The 21,572-nt window shown below is 52.3% G+C and overlaps 1 protein-coding gene across 3 annotated transcripts in view; it reads left to right on the top strand.

Annotated features, from left to right (window-relative positions):
* Septin9 (septin 9) overlaps positions 1 to 21,572 on the top strand; it is a 163,488-nt gene that overhangs the window by 9,330 nt on the left and 132,586 nt on the right. For all 3 annotated transcript variants that reach the window (XM_075990207.1, XM_075990208.1, XM_075990209.1), the window contains exon 2: positions 10,067 to 10,123. In XM_075990207.1, coding sequence (XP_075846322.1) covers positions 10,067 to 10,123 — 57 coding nt within the window. The remainder of the gene's footprint in view (positions 1 to 10,066; positions 10,124 to 21,572) is intronic.

Genomic DNA, 21,572 nt, shown 5'->3' on the forward strand with positions numbered 1-21,572 from the left:
AATCTGGCCTTGAACTCAGAGATTTGCCTGCCTCTGCCCTTCTGAGTGTTGGGTTTAAAGCCATGTGCCACCACCGCCTGACTTTATTATTATTATTATTTTTTTTTGGTTTTTCGAGACAGGGTTTCTCTGTGGTTTTGGAGCCTGTCCTGGAACTAGCTCTGTAGACCAGGCTGGTCTCGAACTCACAGAGATCCACCTGCCTCTGCCTCCCGAGTGCTGGGATTAAAGGCGTGCGCCACCACCGCCCGGCTGACTTTATTATTTTTTATTATGTGTGTTTATGTCTGTCTCTCTGTGCGTTAGTACACATAAGTGTTAATACCAACAGAGGCCGGGTGAACCAGATCCCCCCAACCCAGTTAGAGTTGTGGGCCATCATCCAGTGTGGGTGCTGGGACCTGCACTTGGGTCCTCGGTGAGAGCAGTAAGCCCTTGTAAGCACTGAGACATCTCTGAGGCTGGCCAGTGAGCCCCAGGGACCCTCCTGTTTCTGCATCCCTGGTACTAGGATTTCAACGTACGCTGCCGTCCAAACCCAAGTGCTCATACTTGTGTGTCAAGCAGTTGATCAACTAACTGGGCCGTCTCCCCTGCAGCCCCTGGAATGCCTTTCAATATAGATGACGGGAAGAACTAAAAAGCCAAATAGGAAATAAAATCCAAATTGTGTGCTTAAACACTAATTTTTTTCTTTTAGATGTATCTATTTTGTTTTATGTTCATGAGGGTTTTGTATGCATTGCATGAGTGCCTGGTGCTCTCAGTGGTCAGAGGAGCCCTGGATTCCCTGGAACTATAGTTGTAGGTGGTTGTGAGCCGTTATGTCTGTGCAGGGAACTGAACCCCGGTCCTCTGTAAGAACAGCCAGTGCTCTTCTTAACCACTGAACTGACTCTCCAGCTCTCTTAAACAGTTCTTTAAGAGAACATAAGGTAGGACTTATGAGGGCTGGGATTCATGAAGGTCAGTGCCTGAGCCCCCGCCCTCGGTTCCCTCGCCAGCACACGGTAGCAACAGAAATGCTGGGGCAGTTTCCAGGTTGCGATTCTGCTCACTTGTTTCACCTTGAGCCCCGGACACACTCTGTATTACTGGTTGGTTTGGAATTCTGAGCTGACCTCTTGCCTCTGCCTGCTGAGAGCAGGGATCACCTGCAGTTTAGACTGTGCCTTTGAAACAGCTATTAAGTATCGGAAGTATCACGGAATCTAGAAGAGTATCATTTAGTCTGTCGCCTCTCCAAAGTAACATTTTTGTGACTTTCTTTTGGCTCTGCTTCTGCACCAAAACCTGTGTTTCCTTTTCTGTGGAGAGAAGAGAAAGTTAAGTCTTTCTGAGTGGCCACATCTTTTTCCTTTTCTAACTCCTCTCCCCCTTCCTACCTTCTCCTTCCCCTCCTCTTACAGGCCCCCCATCTTTTCAGGGGGTTTGAGACAGACTCTTACTTAATAGTCCAGGCTGGACTGGAATTTAAGATTGTGTCCTAAGGGCCAGTGTTTAAGGTTTGCGCCACCATGTCAGATGGAAGTTTTTATTTATTTCGTTGGCTGAGATTCCTACAGAAGGAGAGAAGGGGATGAGGGGGGTGCGTGTATGTGCGTGTTCCTGCCTGTGGGAGTGGATGGCCTTGTGACTGGAGGCCACAAACCGACCTTGAGAATGGTTCCTCAGTTGCTCTCTACCTTGCTTTTGAGGCAGAGTCTCTCATTGGCCTGGAATTCACCCATTAATCTAGACTGGCTGTCCAGTACCTCCCAGGATCCTCCTGTCTCCACCTCCTCAGTGCTGGGATTACAACTGCACACCAGCTGAGTATGGATGCCGGGATGTGGGCACAGGGGATCTGAACTCGGATCCTTGTGTTTGTGCAGGGAGAGCCCTATACCAGCTGAGCCATCTCTCTAGGCCTGGGGGGTGCAGATTTGTGGAGAGTCAGTAGTGGGTGCAGTTTTTCTGTGCTGCCCTGGCAGTGTGAGTCCAGTCAAGAGCCAGTAGCACGAGAGAGCAAACGTGTGTCATCATCAGATCTGTCCCCCCTGCTCTTGTGATCAGAGCTCCATCTCTGACTCAGGCTGCAGGAGAACAGAACCCTCTGTGTGTAGTTCCTCCCCTGGCGGTTGGGATGGCTTCTCCAAGACTGCTTGCTCCTGGCTCTCAGCATTTCAAATCCTGCCCCTCCCTACTGCCCGCGGGGTTCTGGCGACGAGAGCTGCAGAATACCGCGGTGTCTATGATTTTGGATTATGTACTGGAGGTGGAACTGGATCCGGAAGTGGAGAGAGAATTCCTGGGCTCCATTTCTGCCTCGGGATGCTGAGCCGTAACCGAGCTGCACATGGAAACAACTGGGTATGCCATAAGCATCAGTGCCAAGTGGAATAGCTTTCTATTCCACTGAGCTGAGCGGCTCCTGCAGGAGTCCCCAGACCACCGCTTCCATTCAGAGCTCCGCGGGAGAGTTCTGACACTAGATTCCAGGGCCCACCCTCAGCTGTGGGGGACTTGTAGGAGCCAAAGCCACCAAGGAGGCAGAACCTGTTGCTGGGAACACCTTTCAAGGCAGAGAAGGGGAGAAACTTCTTGGCTGTCTCTTGTACTCAGCACCTCCTAGGCTCTCTCTGGTTGAACCCAGCTTAATCCCAGTAGATCTGAGGTCCCTGTCCCTGTATTCTGTAAGACATCAGCTTGGGCACACCAAAGAGTGCCTGGAGAGTCTAAGAAGGGTGATTCTAGGAGACCAGGACAGGGTGTATGGAGAAAAGCTGTGTCCTCTTGTTCCTGTACACCTGTCCCCCAACATTGCTTCGTGGTGTTTGAGAAGCAGGATGGCCCTGTTTCTGGCGTCAGCCACTTCACCCCGCTTGCTCTACCACCGCGTCCTCGCTCTACCACCGCGTTCTCGCTCTACCACCGTGTTCTCGCTCCCCCTTTGCTCTAAGTGGGAAAGTCAGGCTGCAAGGTTAGTGTCCTCTCCTTGTGGACTCAGTTGTCTTCGTAAGTCTCAGTCACTGCTCTGCCGCTGAGACACCGTGGCCATGGCAATGCTCATAAAGAAAAGCATCCTTGTCGTGTTCCTGATTTTAGTGGGATGGCTTTGAGTTTTTCTCCATTTAATTTAATGTTAGCTGTTGGCTTGCTGTAAATAGCTTTTATTATATTTAGGTAGGACCCTTGTATCCCTATTCTCTCCAAGACCTTTATCATAAAGGGGTGTTGAATTTTGTTGAATGCTTTTTCAGCATCTAATGAAATGATCATATGGTTTTTTCTTCCAGTTTATTTATATGGTAGGCAGTTTGGATGCTCATCTTAGGAGACCTGGATAGAGGTGGGCGGTCCTTGGGCTTCCCACAGGTCACGGAACCCTGATTGCTCTTCGAGCAGATGAGGGAGGGGGACTTGATCGGGAGAGGGGGAGGGAAATGGGAGGCGGTTGCGGGGAGGAGACAGAAATCCTTAATAAATAAATAAATTTAAAAAAACCAATAAATAAATAAAGGAGAAAAAAAAAGAAAAGCATCTAACTGGGGTCTTGGTTACAGTTTCGGAGGGTGAGTCCGTTGTCATCATGGTGGGGAACATGGCCGCACACAGGCAGACATGGTGCTGGGGAAGGGGCTGAGAGCTTTACATCCTGATCCACAGGTAGCAGGCGGAGAGACACTGGGCCTGGCCTGGGCTTTTGAAACCTCAATGCTCACCCTCAGTGACGCAGCTCTTCTGACAAGGCCACACCTCCTAATCTTTCCCAAACAGTTCACCAACTGGGGACCAGGCATCCAAACATATGAGCGTGTGGGGGCCATCTTCATCCAAACTGCCACATCCGGCTCTCCCCCAAGTTCCACAGTGAAGTCTTAACCCTCAGTGGGACTATCTGGATATGCAGCCCCCAAGGGAAGGTGATTGAGTCCTTAGAGCCAGCATCCTTATGAGAGGGGAGGAGACACCAGAGTCCACATCAGGTGTGTCAAAAGGACCACAGGACAACAAGGTGATGAAGAGACTCTACAGGAAACCGGTTCCAGCTGCGTGCTGGTCTTAACACGTTTGCTCTCCTGAATTGTGGGGGAATTGAAGTTCTGTTACCCTCAACCCCCAGTCTGGGCGTTCTGACACACTTGAGCAACTGAGATAGGGTCTGAATAGGATATGGTCATGTTGTGAAATGCCAGCTCGCCAGACCTTTTTCCTGTGTAGTCCAGACTGGCCTTGAATTCAAAGGGATCCTCTAGCCTCAGCCTTCAGAGTGTGTGGGGACCACAGGCATGAGTCACCTTGCCCAGCTTAATGTCAAGGAACAGTGAGGTCATCCTAAGTCTGTCTCGTATTTGGGTGATTTGCATGTTACAAATTTGCATTTTGCATTAATAAACTGTTGCATTTACTACAACTTGATAGTAGCAGCGAGCCTCCCCGGTGAGGAGGCTTGCTGGAGCCTAGAACTGGAAGGTCACTGTCATGAGACAGTGGCTGCCCAGTGGACTAGAACGTGTATCATTCTCCAGGCATGAGAGGAACTCGCAGACTCCAGGGGAGCTTGCTCCACAGTCACTGCGAGTGCTTTGAAGTGGGCCTCGATGACAGGGAGAAAGATGTCACTGCCCCATCCCAGAGCAGGGGCTCTTGCCTGGGGTGTGACTAAACCTCAGGGGATCTGGATGCCCTGGAGGGCTGCTGGTCACAGGACTCCGGAGCTGGCTGGACTCACCTGAGCTGGATTTCCTCTCAGTCTGTCTGTCTGTTTCCAGTCTTGCTTCAATACCACTCCAGCCACTGTGCTGGCTTTGGGGACTTGTGGTCCATGCTGGTGACTATCAGTTGTATTCCAGTGGTCTTCTGGGGACAGGGCCTCCTGAGAGAGCTTACCATGCTGACTTCTGTAGTTCTTGGTGGCCGATCATTGCATGGTCACTAAGGCTCCAGAGAAGCAGGACCTGAACAACTCATAGCTTCGCCTCCCTCCTTAGTAATGCCTGCCTGAGGGCCACTAAAGGCCAGCCGTTGCCAAGCCAAGCATGAAGCAGCAGTCTTTCTGCTCATCTCTGTCAGCTACCAACCCGCCGCATCCTCAGATGGGTTAAGTTTGGATTCTTGAGGATTGATCAAGGGCCACGGCTCAGTCAGTAAAGCGTTTGTCACATAAACATGAGGACCTGGGTTTATCACCAGCACCACATAAAAAAGTACCGCGGTGACCTGTGCCTGCCATCCTGGTGCTGAGGAGGTCGAGACAAGTGAGCCCCTGGGCTCACTGGCTAGACAGCCTAACCAAACTGAGAAGCCCCTAGTTCCGGTGAGAGATCCTGTCTGTCTCAGAAAACAAGGTGGATGGCTGCCTAGGAGTGAGGTGGTCCTCTGGCCTCCACATGTGCACCCGTGAAGGACTGGTGTTTAGTATAAGAATGCCCCCCAAACACTTGGAATATACTTACACCTGAGAGGTGGTTTGCCTCACAGCCGAGATTCAAGTTCAGCGAGGCAGCCTGTATTTTACACAACAACCTCACCTGGGAGAGCAGCAGGAAATCAGACGCTCACTGGGTCCTGACTTGTGTGATGGGTGTGACCGCCTTACAGCTGGAACGGCCGCCCCACAGCTGGAACGCCTGCCTCCTGGAACACACTGGACTCCTGTTCCTCATCTGTGAGATAGATACCTTTGCTGGCTTGACACTGAGCGAGGTCCCTTGTATACTCATCTCCTTGCGTGGTGCCTGGGGCAGCAGTGATGCCTGGTGTCTTCACCCAGCCGCATCCTGTTGATATGGAAACCATGCCTCCAAACGCCAACACACACACACACACACACACACACACACACACACACACACACACACACACACACACCACAAATCCACACAGTAAGAGCCACAGATTTTCTTTGATTTTTAAAAACTTTATTTAATTTTATGTATGAGTGCTCTCTGCATGTACACCTGAGTTCCAGAAGAGGGCATCAGATCCCATTGTAGATGGTCGTAAGCCACCCTCTGGGTGCTGGGACTTGAACTCAGGATCTCTGGAAGAGCAGCCAGGGCTCTTAACCGCTGAGCCATCTCTCCAGCCCCAGCTACAGATTCTAAAGACACAACACTGCCTCTGGTGGTGGGGTCTGGTCTTGCAGCTGGGCCTTCATGGTAAGCGCTAACACCCACAGACCAAGGGCACTTCTTTTTGGTTGGCATTTTGTAGTGGATGAGCGGTTTGCCTCTCATGGCCTGCCAGACAAGAAGCAGGCCCTCCCCTCTACAGAGGAAATAGATACAGGGCCGGGATCTCCTGGTCTAAAGACCGAGGCCTCTGGTGAGACAGTGTTTGATCTGTGCCCTCGCTGTCCCCAGCCCTTACTTTTGTGGAGGAAGAAGCTGTAGTTTGAGTCATCTTGCTACAGAACAAGGTCCTCCAGGCAAAATAACCACCGCCGTCACCAAACCCGCTGTGTCTGCTTCCAGGAGGGCCTGTTGACTGTTGACTGACCTTTCCTCACAGGACAGACTGGGGAAGGTCACCGAACCTTCACCAGAAATTCCAGCTGCCCCTCCCAGCCACTTTTATGAAAGTCTGTGCTAAATCACGTGGCCTTTTGGTGGGGCAGCGCCAGGGTATACAGGCTGAGGGAGGCCGACAAGGCTCAGAGCCATCAGTGCTGGGCAGAGACTTTCCAGTGTGGTTGCTTTGACCAATAAACCCACTGGTTTATCCTGGCGGTGTGTGGGGGGGGACGACTTAGGCTTGTCAATGGGCTTATGAGGAGGAGATTGTCTTATGTCTCCCCAGGTATGGTGGTTTGAATGATAAACGTCCCCCATGATCTCCAGCATTTGAACACCAGCCAGCGGTGCTGTTTGGCGAGGTCATGGGGTGGGGCAGCTATGCTGGAGGAAGTGTGTCATGGGGGCGGGAGGCAGATTCAGAGAGCAGAAGACATCATGGTACTTCACGCACTGCTCTGCCTCTTCCTTATGGTTGGAATATGGCTTCTCGGCTTCCACCGTGGCCTCCATGCCTGCCACTTGCCGTCACGCCTTCCCGTCATTCTGGACCCTCATTCCTCTGAAACCGGAAGCCAACACAAGTGCCCTCTTCCTTAAGTTGCTTCCGGCGACTTATCGTGAGAACAGAAAAATAGCTAATACCTCAGGGAGGGAATTCTCACAGATTCACAGCCAGAGGGTGGGCAGAAGCCCTGGGCTGGCAGAGAGGCTCTTCAGGTCTCAGCCCCAAAGCTTCATAGTGCGCCATTTAGTCCCAGATTCAGAGGCCAAGGGCACATGCTGGGGGGCGGGGGGCATGGACAGACAGAGAGTAGCTCATCAGCTCCATCTCTGGGGAAGACAAGCCCTGAGTAGTTGCTGGTGACATCCCTAGAATCTGTACTCCAGGCCCACCTACAGCCCTCGATGCTGGTCTGGCTTCTCACACCTGCTAGCAAACAAGCCGCTGACCTAGGCTTGTTTGGAGCTGGAGCCCCCATTCCAGGTCCCGAGGGGAAGGGCTACCTGCATTCTGTCTTGCTTTTCTGAGACAAAGTATCTCACTGATTTGCTGAGGCTGCCTGGTCAGGGAGCCCCAGAGTCAGTTTCTGCCTGTGCTGGTTATGTTCTGGTACACGGGCTTTTTCACGTGGGTCTTGGGATCAAACTCAGGTCCTTATGCTCGTGCGAAGCAGTTTATAGATTGAACTCTTTCTCCAGTTCTTCTTGTCTGTAAACCTTAATGGGCCAGAGGAAGAGTCTAGTGGTGCCCCCTTTGACCTGGAAGCTGCTAGTGGATGAAGTCACTGTACCTGGGAGGTCTGATCTGCAGCCAGGCCTCATTCTCGGAGAACTCCGGTCTCTTGCTCTGGGCTGACTCCAGATGGCAGGTTTCGTGTGTCGCTGCTCCTTCTGAATCTTCTTCATTTTAAAGTTGCATAAAAATAACTCAATTCTCTGCTGGATCATAGTCCTTGGCTGCCTTTGACACAGGCCTGTGGGAGGAGGTCCAAGCCAGAGCCATTCCCGGTCTGGGGTTCCTTCCAGGACCATGCCTAGGCCTGGGATGCAGAAGACCCTCAGCCCCTCCTGGTCAGCAGCCTTCTTTGTGGCTTCTCTGGCAGGGTCGCCTAGCAGGGATGTCCATTTTAGGAAGTCAGAAAAACAAACAGCATAAAGAAAATAAAAACTTTGCCCCAGAAACCCAAAAACATGCTGTTTTCCCAGTTGGGTTTGGGGAGAAGGGATCACATGCCCCGGGTTGCTTAACTCACTCAGATCCTCTTGTATTTCTGTCTGAAGCCAGAGGGCAGGTAGTCGGTGTGGGTGTTGAGCTGGCCCAGAGGAAGGACAGGGCACCCTCTGTCCCCAGCATCCCCTGCAGAACTGTCTCATCCGGAAGTGACTCAGGCCACAGGAATGTCCAATGCCGCCCTTTTTGGCTGACTGTTCCTTACCCCAGTTTCTATCTTGGGGACTCAGTGACTGTGCACCAGTGCTAGGTGGTCCTGGACCTGGGTGGTGCCTCCTAGGAGTTTCTTGACTGACTCCATGGGGGTGGGAAAAGGTGGTGCTGATGGCGTTCATCCACAGACGCGGTGTCGCTCATCCGGTGTGGATGGGCTGTTGATGGTGGTGAGGTACCCACACTTTAGCACACTCAGGAGAAGATTCTCTCTCCACTTCTCCTCTGTGTCCCTGGGCACCTCACCTAAATCACAGTCCTAGTCCGGAAGGTGTGTCTGTTCCAGGGACCGGTTCTAAGTTTCCTTACAAACCCCATTTACCTGTTCATTCATCCGCCTACCCATCCATCCATCCGTCCCATCTATCTGCTCACTTATTTAACCATCCACCCATTCACCTACAAGTCCATCTGCTTATCCGTCTATTTCCCCCATTCATCTTCCTAACCATAATCCTCTTCCTGGGAGACTGGCCAGGAACTACTGACTAGGTGAGTGGTTGAACGGACAGATAGATGGATAGATGGGTGGACGGATGAGTGGTGTAAGAATGTAGGAGTCTAAAGAGAAGCTGTCCTCTTTGACTAACAGCCAGGATGTGTGTCAGATGGCTGAGGGCACAGGGAAGTGCCTAGGTCTAGCCTAGGTGACCATCTTGCTGTTTGGGATGGGCGGGATAGCCTCTCGGTGTGTCCCTCGTGACTATCTGAAGGATAGTTATGTGGCATTTAAGAGGGTCACTCCCTGAACACCGTGACCTGGCTATGGTAAGGTGGCAACATGGGTTCTTGAGTTTGCTCCTCTTGGCAGCCCCTGCGTGTGCTCAGCTTAGCACCTCACCACGTCCTCAAGCTAAGGCTTGCCCACCACAAGACTCTGCAACAAGGGAGTGCCAGCCAAGGGGCACCTGTGCCTGGAGGCAGAGTGTGGCGGAGACTTAGCGGATCCAGACTCGCCTGTGTTCCCTTTTGGGGCAGAGAGAGAGCATCCCACCTTCCCTCAATGCAGTCTGGAGGGAGGATGACTTGGAGGATGAATGGAGCTTCTGGTCCTTGTGTCTGGGGAAACGCTATTGATTGAGCAGGTGTGAGTTTTTTTTTTAAGACAATGTTTCTCTATAGTCTTGATTGCCCTGGTCATCCTGGGACTCACTCTGTAGACCAGGCTGACCTTGAACTCAGAGATCTGCCTCTGCCTTCCAAGAGTTGAGATTGAAGGGCTGTGCCACCACCACCCAGCCAGGTATGGGCCTTAAGTGGTTGGTCCAGGTTGAGCGGTAGGTAGCCCCTCTCCATTAGCAATCCTCACTGTGAGGATATTTGACCTGGACCCAGACATGGAATCTCACTATGGTTCCAGCTTCTGGTTGCTCTGTGGCCCCAGGCAGGTTACCCTGAGACTCAGCTCCCTGATCTGCACAATGGGTCCTGTGTCAGTTGTGTGAAGCATCCAGGTGGGTGGCTGTCATCGTTCTGAGGGACAGGTGGAGACCTGTCTGGGTTTATTTGGTTCTGCAGCCTGTGGCAGGTGCAGAAGTGGGGATACTCCCGTGTTTGCCACCCACCAGGAGACAGAGCCTGGCGGCCTTGTGTGACCTTTTCTCTTTGTTTCTGCCTGTAGGAGTCACGCGGACCTCCAGCGGCCGCCTACGGAGGCTTGCGGATCCCACAGGCCCAGGTAAGCTGCTTGCACGCACACATCTTGGCCGCCTTTGAGACCTGACTCCCCATATGACTTTCCTGGCGGGGTAAAGCCCCTTGCTGTGGTGCCTGTATTTGATGTTTCTATGCAGGTAGCCAGGCTAGGGTCTGCCACAGCTTGCCCACCACAGATAGCCACCCCCAGGCACAGGATAGAGAAGTAAGGAAGTGGGCAGAGCAGGGTGACCTTATTTGCGGCGAATAAACTGTAGAAGGGTGTCTTTGACTGTGGCCCATTCAGTGTCTGTGGACAGCTCCAGCAGTGGGCTGTTGGTACAGGGAGGAGGGTGTCACGTGCTGTTCTTTCTGCTTCTTCTGAGTGTTCAAACTTCTCCCCAATAACCGTTGGAGGAGAGGAGACAAACGGGCCCTTGTTAGGGCTCTGGGATCACCTGGGAAGGAATTTCCTCTCCGAAGCTTGAAGGAGACTCTGTTGGTGGCCAGAGATGATGGGACCCGCTTCCGTAGCAAATGATACTCTTTTGAGGTCATGTTCTCATCTATGCAAGTGTGCTGGGGGCTAGCTGGGGTGAACAGAGGAGATACAAGGGCAGAGAATAGGTAGTTACTGCAGACAGGGGCAGACATTGTCATGAGACACCAAAGGAAACCCACAGTGACAAATTGTCATCAACACTACCCCAAGAGCCAAGCTCTTCAGTCCCAACCCCATGGAGGACTCCCTCCAGGCAGGGAGCGGCCAGGGACAAGGGCATCCCACCACCTGGGCCCGCTGCCAGAGGAACACTCTGCTGGTTGGACCATCTTGCTTTGTGTTGTGGGGAGGGTGGCCAGGAGCCGCGTGTGCCCATCAGCCATTGAAATGGAGGCTTTAGGTGTTGGTTTGCACAGAATTTACTTTCAATGAAATCCAACATAAATTGTTATATAAATTTGTAGCTATGGAAACAGACTATTCTGGACCAACCAGGGCTGCCCAAGGTTCCAGAATTCTAAGCATCCCCAAGGCTGTGTTGCTTCTCCTAGCTCCATCTTCTGAGTGTGGCCTGGCCGAGGGTGACTGGCTCTTCGCAGGGTGCAATGGTGACGTCAGGGATGGCGCTGGGCTTAGCATATGTGTGATGTAGATGGTGTGCCAATGTGGCCCTGGGGTTGAGTACGTGTGTGATGTGGATGGTGTACCAGTCTGGTGCTGAGTGCCATGTGTGATGAGTCTGGGTGTCGGGAGAGGAGGCTGATGCCCCAGCTGGAGGTGGCTGGGCCGCTGAGCAATTCAGCGGTTAAGAGGCACCCCGCCCACCGTAGCCACGAGACCCACTAACCACTAGCCAGCCCTGCTACTGCTGTGTGTCTGGACGCCTTGTGCTTGGGGCCCCTTGCTTTGCTCTTCTCTGCTTCTCCTTCTTCTTGTTGGCCACCTTGACCCAAAGGGTTGGAGATAGGCGGCGTTTAGGGGTTCAGGTCTTGGAGAGTTGGTACCCTGGGCTGCATACATGAGGTCTCCCTCTGCTGTTGCCTCCCCAGGCTCAGGCCAGCCAGTTCTGTGCCGTCAGCACTTGGCAGCCTGGACTTGCTCGGCTTGGAAGCCTAAGGCATAATTTGCAGGAGCCTGAGGCTGCGAGCAGTGATCTGGTTTTGCATGGGGTCTGCCTGCTGACACACACAGTCTTCCCCAGGGCCTCTGCCGGCTCCCGTGGGACACCCATTCCTGTTCTCATCTCATCTCTGAGGCCTGCCTCCCTGCTGCCCTGACCCCAGAAGGGTTCTCTGCCAGACCCCAGGTCCCTACTTGGGACCCCCCTTTGCCCCTGTCTTCTTTCTAACCTTGGTCACACACCCTAGCTGGTCTCCTGTCCAGGACTTTTTGTTTGCTTCCCTGGGGAGAAATGGGGACTGTTGGGTCCATTTTCTGTTCTTTCTGAGTCGTTTAGGTCTGGGCACAAGTTACAGTCTCTTATCTCAGGTGACATCTGCAATAAAGCTTTGCGTTTTCTTACTTTCCATATTTATTTATTTGTATTTTTGTGGTACTTGGAATTGGACCTAGGACCTTGTGCATATTAGACAGAAGTACCAACATTAATCTCATTAATTAAAAAAAGAACAGCCATGGTGGTTCATGCCCAATAATCCCCACGCTTGGGAGTCTGAGAGGAAGAACTGCCCTTAGCCTGGCCACACAGTTTTCAGGCTAGCCCAGCTTACAATGTGAGACCGTCTCAAAAGCATCCCAGACCAGCTCAGTGTGGTGACATGGCTGTTATCCCAGCATTTGGGAGGTAGAAGCTGGGGGATCAGGAGATCAAGGTCATCGTTATCTGCATAGTGAATTCAAGGTCAGCCTGGGCTACGTGAAACCCCCCCTCAACAAAACAACAATTGATTATAAAGAATAAGATACCCAAACACAGAGTTGCCTACCAGCCATCTCTAGCAGTGAGATGTTGCAGGGTACCCAAACCTCTAGGAAATTTTCCCCTCACTGTATTCCTGCCAGGGTGACTGTGGAACCGGAATATAGCCTAGGTTTGGGATATCTATGTTTTGCTTCTGGATAGTCTACCTCCCCTGTATACTAACAGCATCACATAATTGCATATCCCCTGTATACTACCAGTGTCACATAATTGTTGGCTGTTTGCTTATGTCACAGCTTTTATGGGTTAGGTTGGACTGTGGAAGCCCTCGTGGCTTTGGCTCACCGATTCTTCCTGAGAGCGGGTAGTTTGTCTACCCTTCACCCTGCTGGACTTCTAAAGATCTTTTCTTTGCTACCGACCCTGCTGGGAAGGCTCTTCTGCTCACCTCCTTAGGTGGGGAGTGGGATGAACTGATACCTACCTGCCCTTCTGGACGTTGCTACAATACCCTTCCCAGTGGTTTTCTGGTCTGTTCTCCCACCCTCGTCTCCTTCCTATGCTCCAAGCGGCCTGTCTGGGCAGACGGCCTTCATCGACCTTTGCCCTGGTTCCCACGGCTCACACAGCACTTCCTGGGCTGACTCGGGGCTTCTCTACCTCAGCCCCAAATCCCTGGAGCCTTCCGTGCCATCTGGTGTGTGCTGGGAGCCGCTTCTGCCTTCCAGTACCTTCGAGGTCTGTGGCTTTGTGTCTGATCCCGCCATCGGTTGACTCATCTCTAAGATGCTTGTCTTTGCGGACGTCATCGGCCAATTACTTTGAGATAAGGTCATCCCAAACTACCAAGTCCAGGGACTGGAGGAGAAGCCACAGGAAGGTGAAGCCAGGGGTAGGGACTAGAGTACTCCAGTCATAAGATGGCCTGTGAAGTGGCCAGGGACAGCTCCCCCTTGCTGCCCTTCAGGAAACGTGGCTTGCCTGCACTCTGATTTTGGACTTCTGGCTTCAAAGCCGCGAGAGAAGAGAGTTCCAATGTGTGAAGTGCCCCCATTTGTGGATTTGCGACACGGAGTCACGTAGCACTCTGACACCTTCCTGTCTGTCCTGGACAGATGTCCCTTCCGTGAAAGGGTCTCTCCCTGACATACCGTGTGGGAACACTGATGTGAGGAGATGGGAAAGGCTCCCCCAACGGCTGTGCTCTGCCTCCCTTGGTTGGTGCCCCAGGCTCCCTTTGATCCCTTACACACTCCTTGTTAGGGAAGCCACCTTGCTCCCAGGCACGCTTGTTTGTAACTAATTGTCAACTGCTGCCACCCCTAGAAGGGGCCCTGTCCTACGTGTCCTGTTGTTTCTCAGGGCTGTGTGTCCTGCTGTCCTGGGTGGGTGGGGGAGCTACTGTGGATGTGAGCATTGACAGCCGGTGACCCTGTGCCAGGCCATGTTAACTGTGTGCCACATGAAGGGAGCGGGTGGAGGGAGAGGTCGCAGAGGGCCTTGCCTCTGGGCTCCTGTGGACACCCCTGGTTCATCCCTTCTGCCCCGACCCAGTGGTTCCCCACGCCCGCTTTTCTTCAATGCCTGAGCTTCACCGCCTGTTCAGAGAGGTTTCTATTTCTGTGTTCAAACGCCGGGCTAAAAGCAGCTTGGGGAGAAAAGGGTTTATTTTACCTCACAGATTCTAGTCCGTCACAGAAGGAAGTCAGGGCAGGAACCCAAGGCCGGCACTGAAGCAGGGCCCATGGAGGATGCTTACTGGCTTGCTCAGCCTGCTTCTTACAGCACCCTGGACCACCTGCCCATAGTGATCTGAGCCCAATCATGTCGATCATTAATCAAGAAATGCCCCCACAGGCTCGCCTACAGCCCGTCTGATGGAGCCCTTCTCTCAACTGGGGTTTCCTTTTCCCAGATGTGTCTAAATTTGTCAAATTGACACAAACGAAGCAGGATACTGCCTACCCAAGTCCTCAAGCCAGGAGTTTCACATCAGCCTTGGCCTCTGCCTCTTCGCCCCACACAGGCCAATCCCTGACTGTTTGCCCTCTGGGGACCCTAGGTGAGCCGACCATGTTTTGGGCCACGCCCCTATCTCCACTGTCTCCTCAGACCCCTGCTTGTTCTTCCTCTTGCAGGCTCCTCCCTGTGCAGAGATGAGTTCATGGTACCAAGTACCGCGTCTGTGCCAGGGAGCAGCCTACACCCCCTGGATAGTCACCTCTGCCTGGGCTAGCCTGCTCTCTTCTCCTCTGCAGGAGCTTTCTCTGGAAAACAGCTTCCATGTCTTGCTGGTTCTAAGCAGGATCCTGAACAACACTGGCTGGCCTAGCCTGTTACGTTTAGTTAGGAGATGCCCGTGGCCATTCTGTCCCCTATGCATGGGGCACATGGCTGGCCGTTGGATCGGACTTCACAGAGCGAGTGGGACTAGCCAAAAGAGCCAGTTTATTTTATTTTATTTTTTTGGTTTTTCGAGACAGGGTTTCTCTGTGGTTTTGGAGCCTGTCCTGGAACTAGCTCTTGTAGACCAGGCTGGTCTCAAACTCTCAGAGATCCTCCTGCCTCTGCCTCCCGAGTGCTGGGATTAAAGGCGTGCGCCACCACCGCCGGGCAAAAGAGCCAGTTTAAAACAGAAGTAGTAGACTTCTTTTACTTTGGCCAAGAAGTAACCGTGTGTCTCCTAGGGCAGAAGGCCAAGGGAGGAGCAGGAGGAAACAGAGGGTTTCGGCAGTTGCTGTCCACTAGGCACTTAGGACTGTTTAAAAAAATGTTTAACTATGTGCATGTGGGGGGTATGTGAGGGAAGGTGCCTACGGAGGCGCCAGATCCCCCTGAGCTGGAGTTAAAGGTGATTGTGGGTCACCAGAGGTGGGTGCCAGGACCCAAAATCAGTAGTCTATGTTTTTTGTTATTGTTGTTGTTTTTGTTTTTGTTTTCAAGACAGGGTTTCTCTGTGTACCAGAGCTTGGCTGTCCTGGAACTCACTTTGTAGACTGGCCTCAAACTCATAGATCCGCCTGCCTCTACCTCCCAAGTCCTGGGATTAAAGGCGTGCGCCACCATTGGCAGGCAAACAGTATACGCCTTTAACTGCTGAGCCATCTATCCAGCCCAGGACTGTTTTAAAAATTATTTTATGTGTGTGAGCTTTGTGTGTCATTACATCACATGCATGCAGTGTCCTTGGAGGTCCGAGCGGGCACTGATCATCTGAAGCTGGAATGATTGATCGTTATGAGCCCCGACGTACCTGCTGGGAAGCAAACCTGGGTCCTCTGCGCGGGAAGCAAGTGCTCCTCAACACTGAGCTCTCTCTCCAGCCCCCAATGAGCTTACGTTTTTCAAATGTTTGCTTGGTTTTGTTTTTGTTTGTTTGGGACAGGATCTTACTATGTAGTGCAGGTTGCCTTCAAACCCGAGATCCTCCTGCCTCAGCCTCCTGAGTGCTGGGAGTATAGGCGAGTGGCACCATACTTACGATTAAGATTTCAGTTCACGGAACAGAAAGCCTTGGGGGAGTGCTGCTCATCAGGATGGCTTCCTGGCCACCCATGTCTCCCATGCCAAGCAAGGCAGATGGAGCACATCTTCAGCCTTGCAGTCCTTTTGGGAGGAGCTGGTTTGGACTGGCTGCGTGGTGCATTCTCAAATTCATTGTTTATCCAGCAAATATTTATTTGGTGCCTACTGAGCAAGCAGAAGGCGGGCTCCCCGTGGGAAGTGGAAGACTCCTGGGCTGTACCTCCACACCTCTTTCCGCTTCAGTTCCCACTCTGGTTTGAGTGCAGCTGGGGGTGGGGTGGGATGAGGTAGGGTGGGGGCTTTGGGTGGCTGAGCGTGAGGACCTTTAGTGAAGAATATGGGCCTTTTGGATCTGGGCTGCTTCTCCCTCTTCTTGGTCGTCGTCCACACTGACCTGGAAGGGTGCCAATGTGGCAACTTCAGGTGGCGTGGTCTGTAAATCATGCCACAGAGGCCCCAACCCCACCCCACCCCACCCCACTGCACTCCTGCACAGAGCTAGCCAGTATTTACTTAGGAAGGCGGATCTTGAGGTATAATAAAAAGCTGAGAGAAGCTTCTAGATAGGAATGTTATGGCCCCAGACTGGAAGCAGCTTGCTGGGGAAGCTGCAGCAGCCCAGCCAGGGCCTCTTCCGGCTGCCCACTCTGTTGGCAGGTACGGTAGCAGGATAGTCGGGTTGGCTCCAAGGCGGCAGCCTCAATGCCTTTGTTTCTAATTCAGGGACCTGACTGGAAATGAAAGTATTTTATGTATTGATTATTATTTTTGCATAGACCCTAGGTATGTAGTCCTGGCTGATCTAAAGCTCACTCTATAAAGCAAGTGGGGTTAGAACTTACTGTAATCCTCCTGCCTCTGCCTCCTAAGGGCTGAGATTACAAGGGTGTGCCAATACACTTGACATAGGAAACTCTGTGTATGTGTATGTGTGTGCTCACGCATGCACATGTGGGCATGCATATGGGCTTGCACATGCATGCATGTATGTGGACGTGTGTGAGGGTGTGCACGTGTGTACATGTGTGCATGTGTGTAAGTATGTGTATGTATGTGTGTGCATGTTTGTAGGTGTACGTGTGCACACAATTGTGTGCGTGCACATGTCTGCTTGTGTGTGTGGGGGCCAGATAGCAAGCTTGGCTGTCGTTTACCCGATGCCCACTACTTTCCCCTTTTTCTTTTTAAGACAGACTCTTTCATTGTCCCGGACTATGTTAGCCTGGGCTGGCCAGTGAGCCCCGAGGACCCTCCTGCCTCTGCCTCCCCAGCACTGGGATCAGGTGTGACCACTATGCCCGGCCTTTTTACATGGATGACGGGAATCAAACTCAGGTCCTCGTGCTTGAAAGACAAGTGTTTTATTGTCTGAGCTATCGCGCCAGGTCTCCAAATGTCATTTGTTTAAGTGGCATTTATAGGGTCTTCTAACTTGGGTTTGAGTGCTCTTGAGTCCCTGCCCTGAGGGAGGGTACGAGGCAAGTGGCAGGAACCAGCCTACAGAGGTACAGTATCCTTTCTGCTGGGCTCTGTACCTCCCTCCACGCAGGACCTCTCCCCCCAGCACACCAAGAGCCCAGCCCCTTCACAACCCCTTTTCCCTGGGCCCTGTCATGTGGTCACAGCCATGTGACTGGTCACAGCCATGTGACGGTCCTTCCTTTCCTGTTCCCCTGGGGTCTCCAGGTTACCGACAGTAACTCGGGCTGCCTGATCACCTAGTACTTTTTTTCTGCCCCCCCCAGTGTTGGGTATGCAGATCTATGCCCCCCAGAAGGGGTCCAAGGAGCTAGGATGGCATGTTGGCATCTTAACTGGGCATGCTGTCGGATGCAGTCTGGGAAAATCCTCGTGGTTTAAGGTCCCAGTTCCTGGTTGCTGAAGTCACCTGTACCCTTTCCTTTGGCTCCATAGGAGTTGACACTTTAATTCAGGGGCCTGACGGTCCACTCAGGAGAAGTCACACCATGAAAGTTCCAGGGGCAGAGTTGTCTGGGAGAGCCAAGTCGTGTTATGGGATAGGACAGAGAGGAGGAAGCAATCCTGAAAGGCTTCCTGACAGAGACGATAATGCCTGAGTGCCGAGCTGCTCCTTCAGGTGGGTTTGTGCCCAGTGAGCTCACCTGCAGCTTGGAGAGGGTCGTAGAATTGTGAATGACATCACAGCATGTTGTGGCCGGGGCATCTGGGGCATGGGTGGGGGTCAGTGCTTGGTGGGGGCCAGGATGCTGACCTCGGACTGGAAGGGCCTGGAGATGTGTTGACCTAACTTCAGAGAGGGTGGGGGTGAGAGCTGGGGCTTTGGGCTTGCATAGGGAGATGCTCCAGAGCTGTGTGCTGGGGGTCCTGCCTCCGCAGAAGAGCGAGCCTTGTCCTCACTGGAAAACCTGTTGAAGCTAAGCTAGTCCCCACGCGCTACCGCATTTCCTGAGTGTAAGCGCCACAGTTCCTTGTGTTACCATGGAGCCGGAGGGCCATGAGTGGCTCTTGAGTTGCCCCTAAAACCTACACACAGTGTGGGCAGTGGATCTCTTGGCTCTTGTAGCCAGGGCTTGCCCTGCCTCTCACCCTTTCTCGTCACAGCCTCCGCCTATGACAAATGTAGGTTCCGTCTGAGCCATTGGCACTGCCAGGGTTTTGGTTTCAAATTACTCCCCTCGCCGGGCCAGAGTGCTTAGATTTTTAGGCATGGAGGGGAAACAAACTAGGTCCTCAAAAACTGAGGGGCACAGTGACTGCAGAGCCCAAGGGCGTGGATGGCCTGGCATCTGCAGGAGGCACCAGCCCCAGCCTGGGCCCACATGCCGTCCTGGGCCACTGGTGCTCACGGCCTCTCAAATCTGGTTTTCTGCTGCCCTAGGAGTTGGGCCTGGGGAGTCTTGTGTGGAAGAAATGATTTCCTCTTCCTATTTTTTTTTTGTACTTACTGTGATAGAATGGATAGACATTGTGTTAATAAGCAGAAAACCATCAAGGAGTCTGTTGTCAAAGTCAAGAAAGAGTAAATAAAACCAGGCCCGGGTGGTACACACTTGTAATCTTAGCACTTGGGAGGAGGAAGTGGGGGTTGGGGGGACAGGGACCCGCAGGTCAGAGTTAGGGAGGGGCGGAGCAAAAACTCAGCAGTTAAAGAGCCAGGTCTTGCAGAGGACCCTGGTTCAATTCCCAATATCCACATAGTGGCTCCAGGTCCGGGGACCCAACACCCTCTTCTGGCCTGCTTGGGCACAAGGTACGGACATGTGGTGAAGAGACTGATGCGCAGCTACTAAGTTGCTTCTGGTGGGGGTGGGGGTGGGGGTGGGGGTGGGAAAGGACTCGGGTTTTTTTTAAGGGGCTGGCCACTGGGAGTTTGACCTTGCTCCAGTGAGTATATGGGCAACACAAATTAGACGTGGTATTTTGGTTTTTTTTTTGTTTATTTTGGGGGGGCACAGGTGAGAGGCTGGGTCCGGGAAGAAGGGGAAGTGAGTGTGATGGGGTGCATAGTATGAAACTCCCAAATAATTAATAAAGATATTATGCTGGGAAAAATACAAATTTTCAAGAATTCTTTCTTCACCCCCATCTCTTTCCCTTTAGCTCCTCCCAGACACATCCCCACCTCCCTGCCCTCCCAACTTCTTGTGTTCACTCTTTTTCATTAAATAATTCATCAGCTCCAGTTTTCATTGCCCACCTGTAGGTAGAGGCTGCTTGTTCATTTCCTGGCCGCCAAGACCCAAATAATCACACAGAAACTATATAGGGGTGTGTCTTTCTCCTTTGGTGGCTCCATGGCATCTCCCTGACTCCGCCTTCTTTCTTCCTCTATCTCTTTGGAATTCCTGCCTCACTCTATTCTGTCCTGCCGTAGGCCAAAGTGGCTTCATTCATTAACCAATGAAAGCAGCACATATACAGAAGGACCTCCCACACCACCCACCTACCTCCGAGTGTGTGTGTGTGAGTGTGTGTGTGAGTGTGTGTGTGTGCGTGAGACCATCTACCGGCACACAGTTGGCCTACCAGGTGCCACGCCCTTTAGAAAAACCGACTCCACCCATCAACTGCCGTCACTCCCCAATTAGGGGTGGGAGGCTCATGAAGCCCTCTCCCCTTTATGCTGGACACGTCCTCTTGACCTCTAGAAGGTCTTATGCAGACAGCTACAGCTGCTATAAGTTCATTGTGCTGTTGTGTCTGGAGACACGGTTAGGATCCATCCTCCCTGACCTCCGGTCTTACCCCCTGCCTTCTAACCTCCCCCCCTGGTCCCTGGGCCTTGGGGAAGATGTGGGATGTTAAATGTCTGTTGTCTGTTTGCAGCTGAGCGACTTTTACTCTATTAATTCAACCAGCTGTGAGTTTCTGTTTTAACCACTGTCCGCTGCACAGAAAAGAACTTCTCTGTTGAATTCTTCCTCTTTCTAAGAAGTTTTTTTTTTTTTTAAATTATTTCCGTGTATTTATTGTGTGCTTGGGAGTTGAGTGCTGCGGAACGTGTATGAAGATCAGAGGTCAGGCGTGGGTGGCAAGTACCTTTCCCACAAGAAGCCATCTCGTTGGCCCCCCTCATGTAGCCCAGGCTGGCTTGTACACCTAACCAAACTGACCTTGAACTCCTGATCCTCCTGCCTCCACCCTCCCAGTCCCGGGATTACAGGTGTGCACTAAAGCACCTGGTTTCTGTGATGCTGGGAGTGGAGCCTAAGGCTTTGTGTCTATGAAGCAAGCATTCTTCTAACTTAGCCACATCGCCAGCCTCAAATATCCCCCTTAGGGACACATATGCTGCTGCCTTCGGGACACCTGAGTGGTGCAGGGATAAAGTCTTCATCGGAAGCCCCGTTCCTAACAAGGCCTCAGTCATGGGTTCTAGGATGTGAATTCTTAGGGGACCATTGGTCAACTCTTCCCGTGCCCCAGCCTCTCTCCACTAAGGCTGTTCCCAGCTCTCTCACGGTGCAGGCTGCCCTTTGAGGCTCCACTCCACGCTCCCTGGCAGGGACATTTCACTTGATGTCTCCCAGGAGGCTAGAAATGATCTGCATACTCCCACAGGAAGATGCCTTACTGTCTAGGGAAGGGCATTTGGGGTCCTGCCCCAGACAGGGAGAGGATGGTCCTGAGGGGGCATCTTGGGCTTGGGGGTGTTTTAGCTATGGGATGGAGGATGCTGGCCTTGGGAACCCGAGCACAGTGGACAGTGGATGGCTTATCTGAAGGCTGTGATGTTTGGGCTAGTGAGCATCCAGTGGCCAGGCATGAGTGCTTTCCCAGGCTTGCCATGTGCCCTCTCTTTTTCAAGAGACACTGTAAGTCTGAGTGAGGCAGGATGACACATGCCCGTAGTCCTGGTGCTCTGGATGAAAACCCTGAGGATCTCCACAAGTTCAAGGCCAGTCTGATTTGCTTAGAGTTCCAATCCCTGGCTCAAAATACCAACAAAAACCCAAATCAATAAAGAGATACCGTTTTTATAGAAACCCTGACATGGAATACATTTTCTTTAAGTAGAGATTGGACAGCAAAGCCCCCGCTTGCCACCAGGTTTGAATGATCTTTTGGTACAAGGATGTCCTACACCCTGGGGTCCTTCCC

This window comes from Microtus pennsylvanicus, chromosome 11 (genome assembly GCF_037038515.1).
Source record: "Microtus pennsylvanicus isolate mMicPen1 chromosome 11, mMicPen1.hap1, whole genome shotgun sequence".
Taxonomy (NCBI): domain Eukaryota; kingdom Metazoa; phylum Chordata; class Mammalia; order Rodentia; family Cricetidae; genus Microtus; species Microtus pennsylvanicus.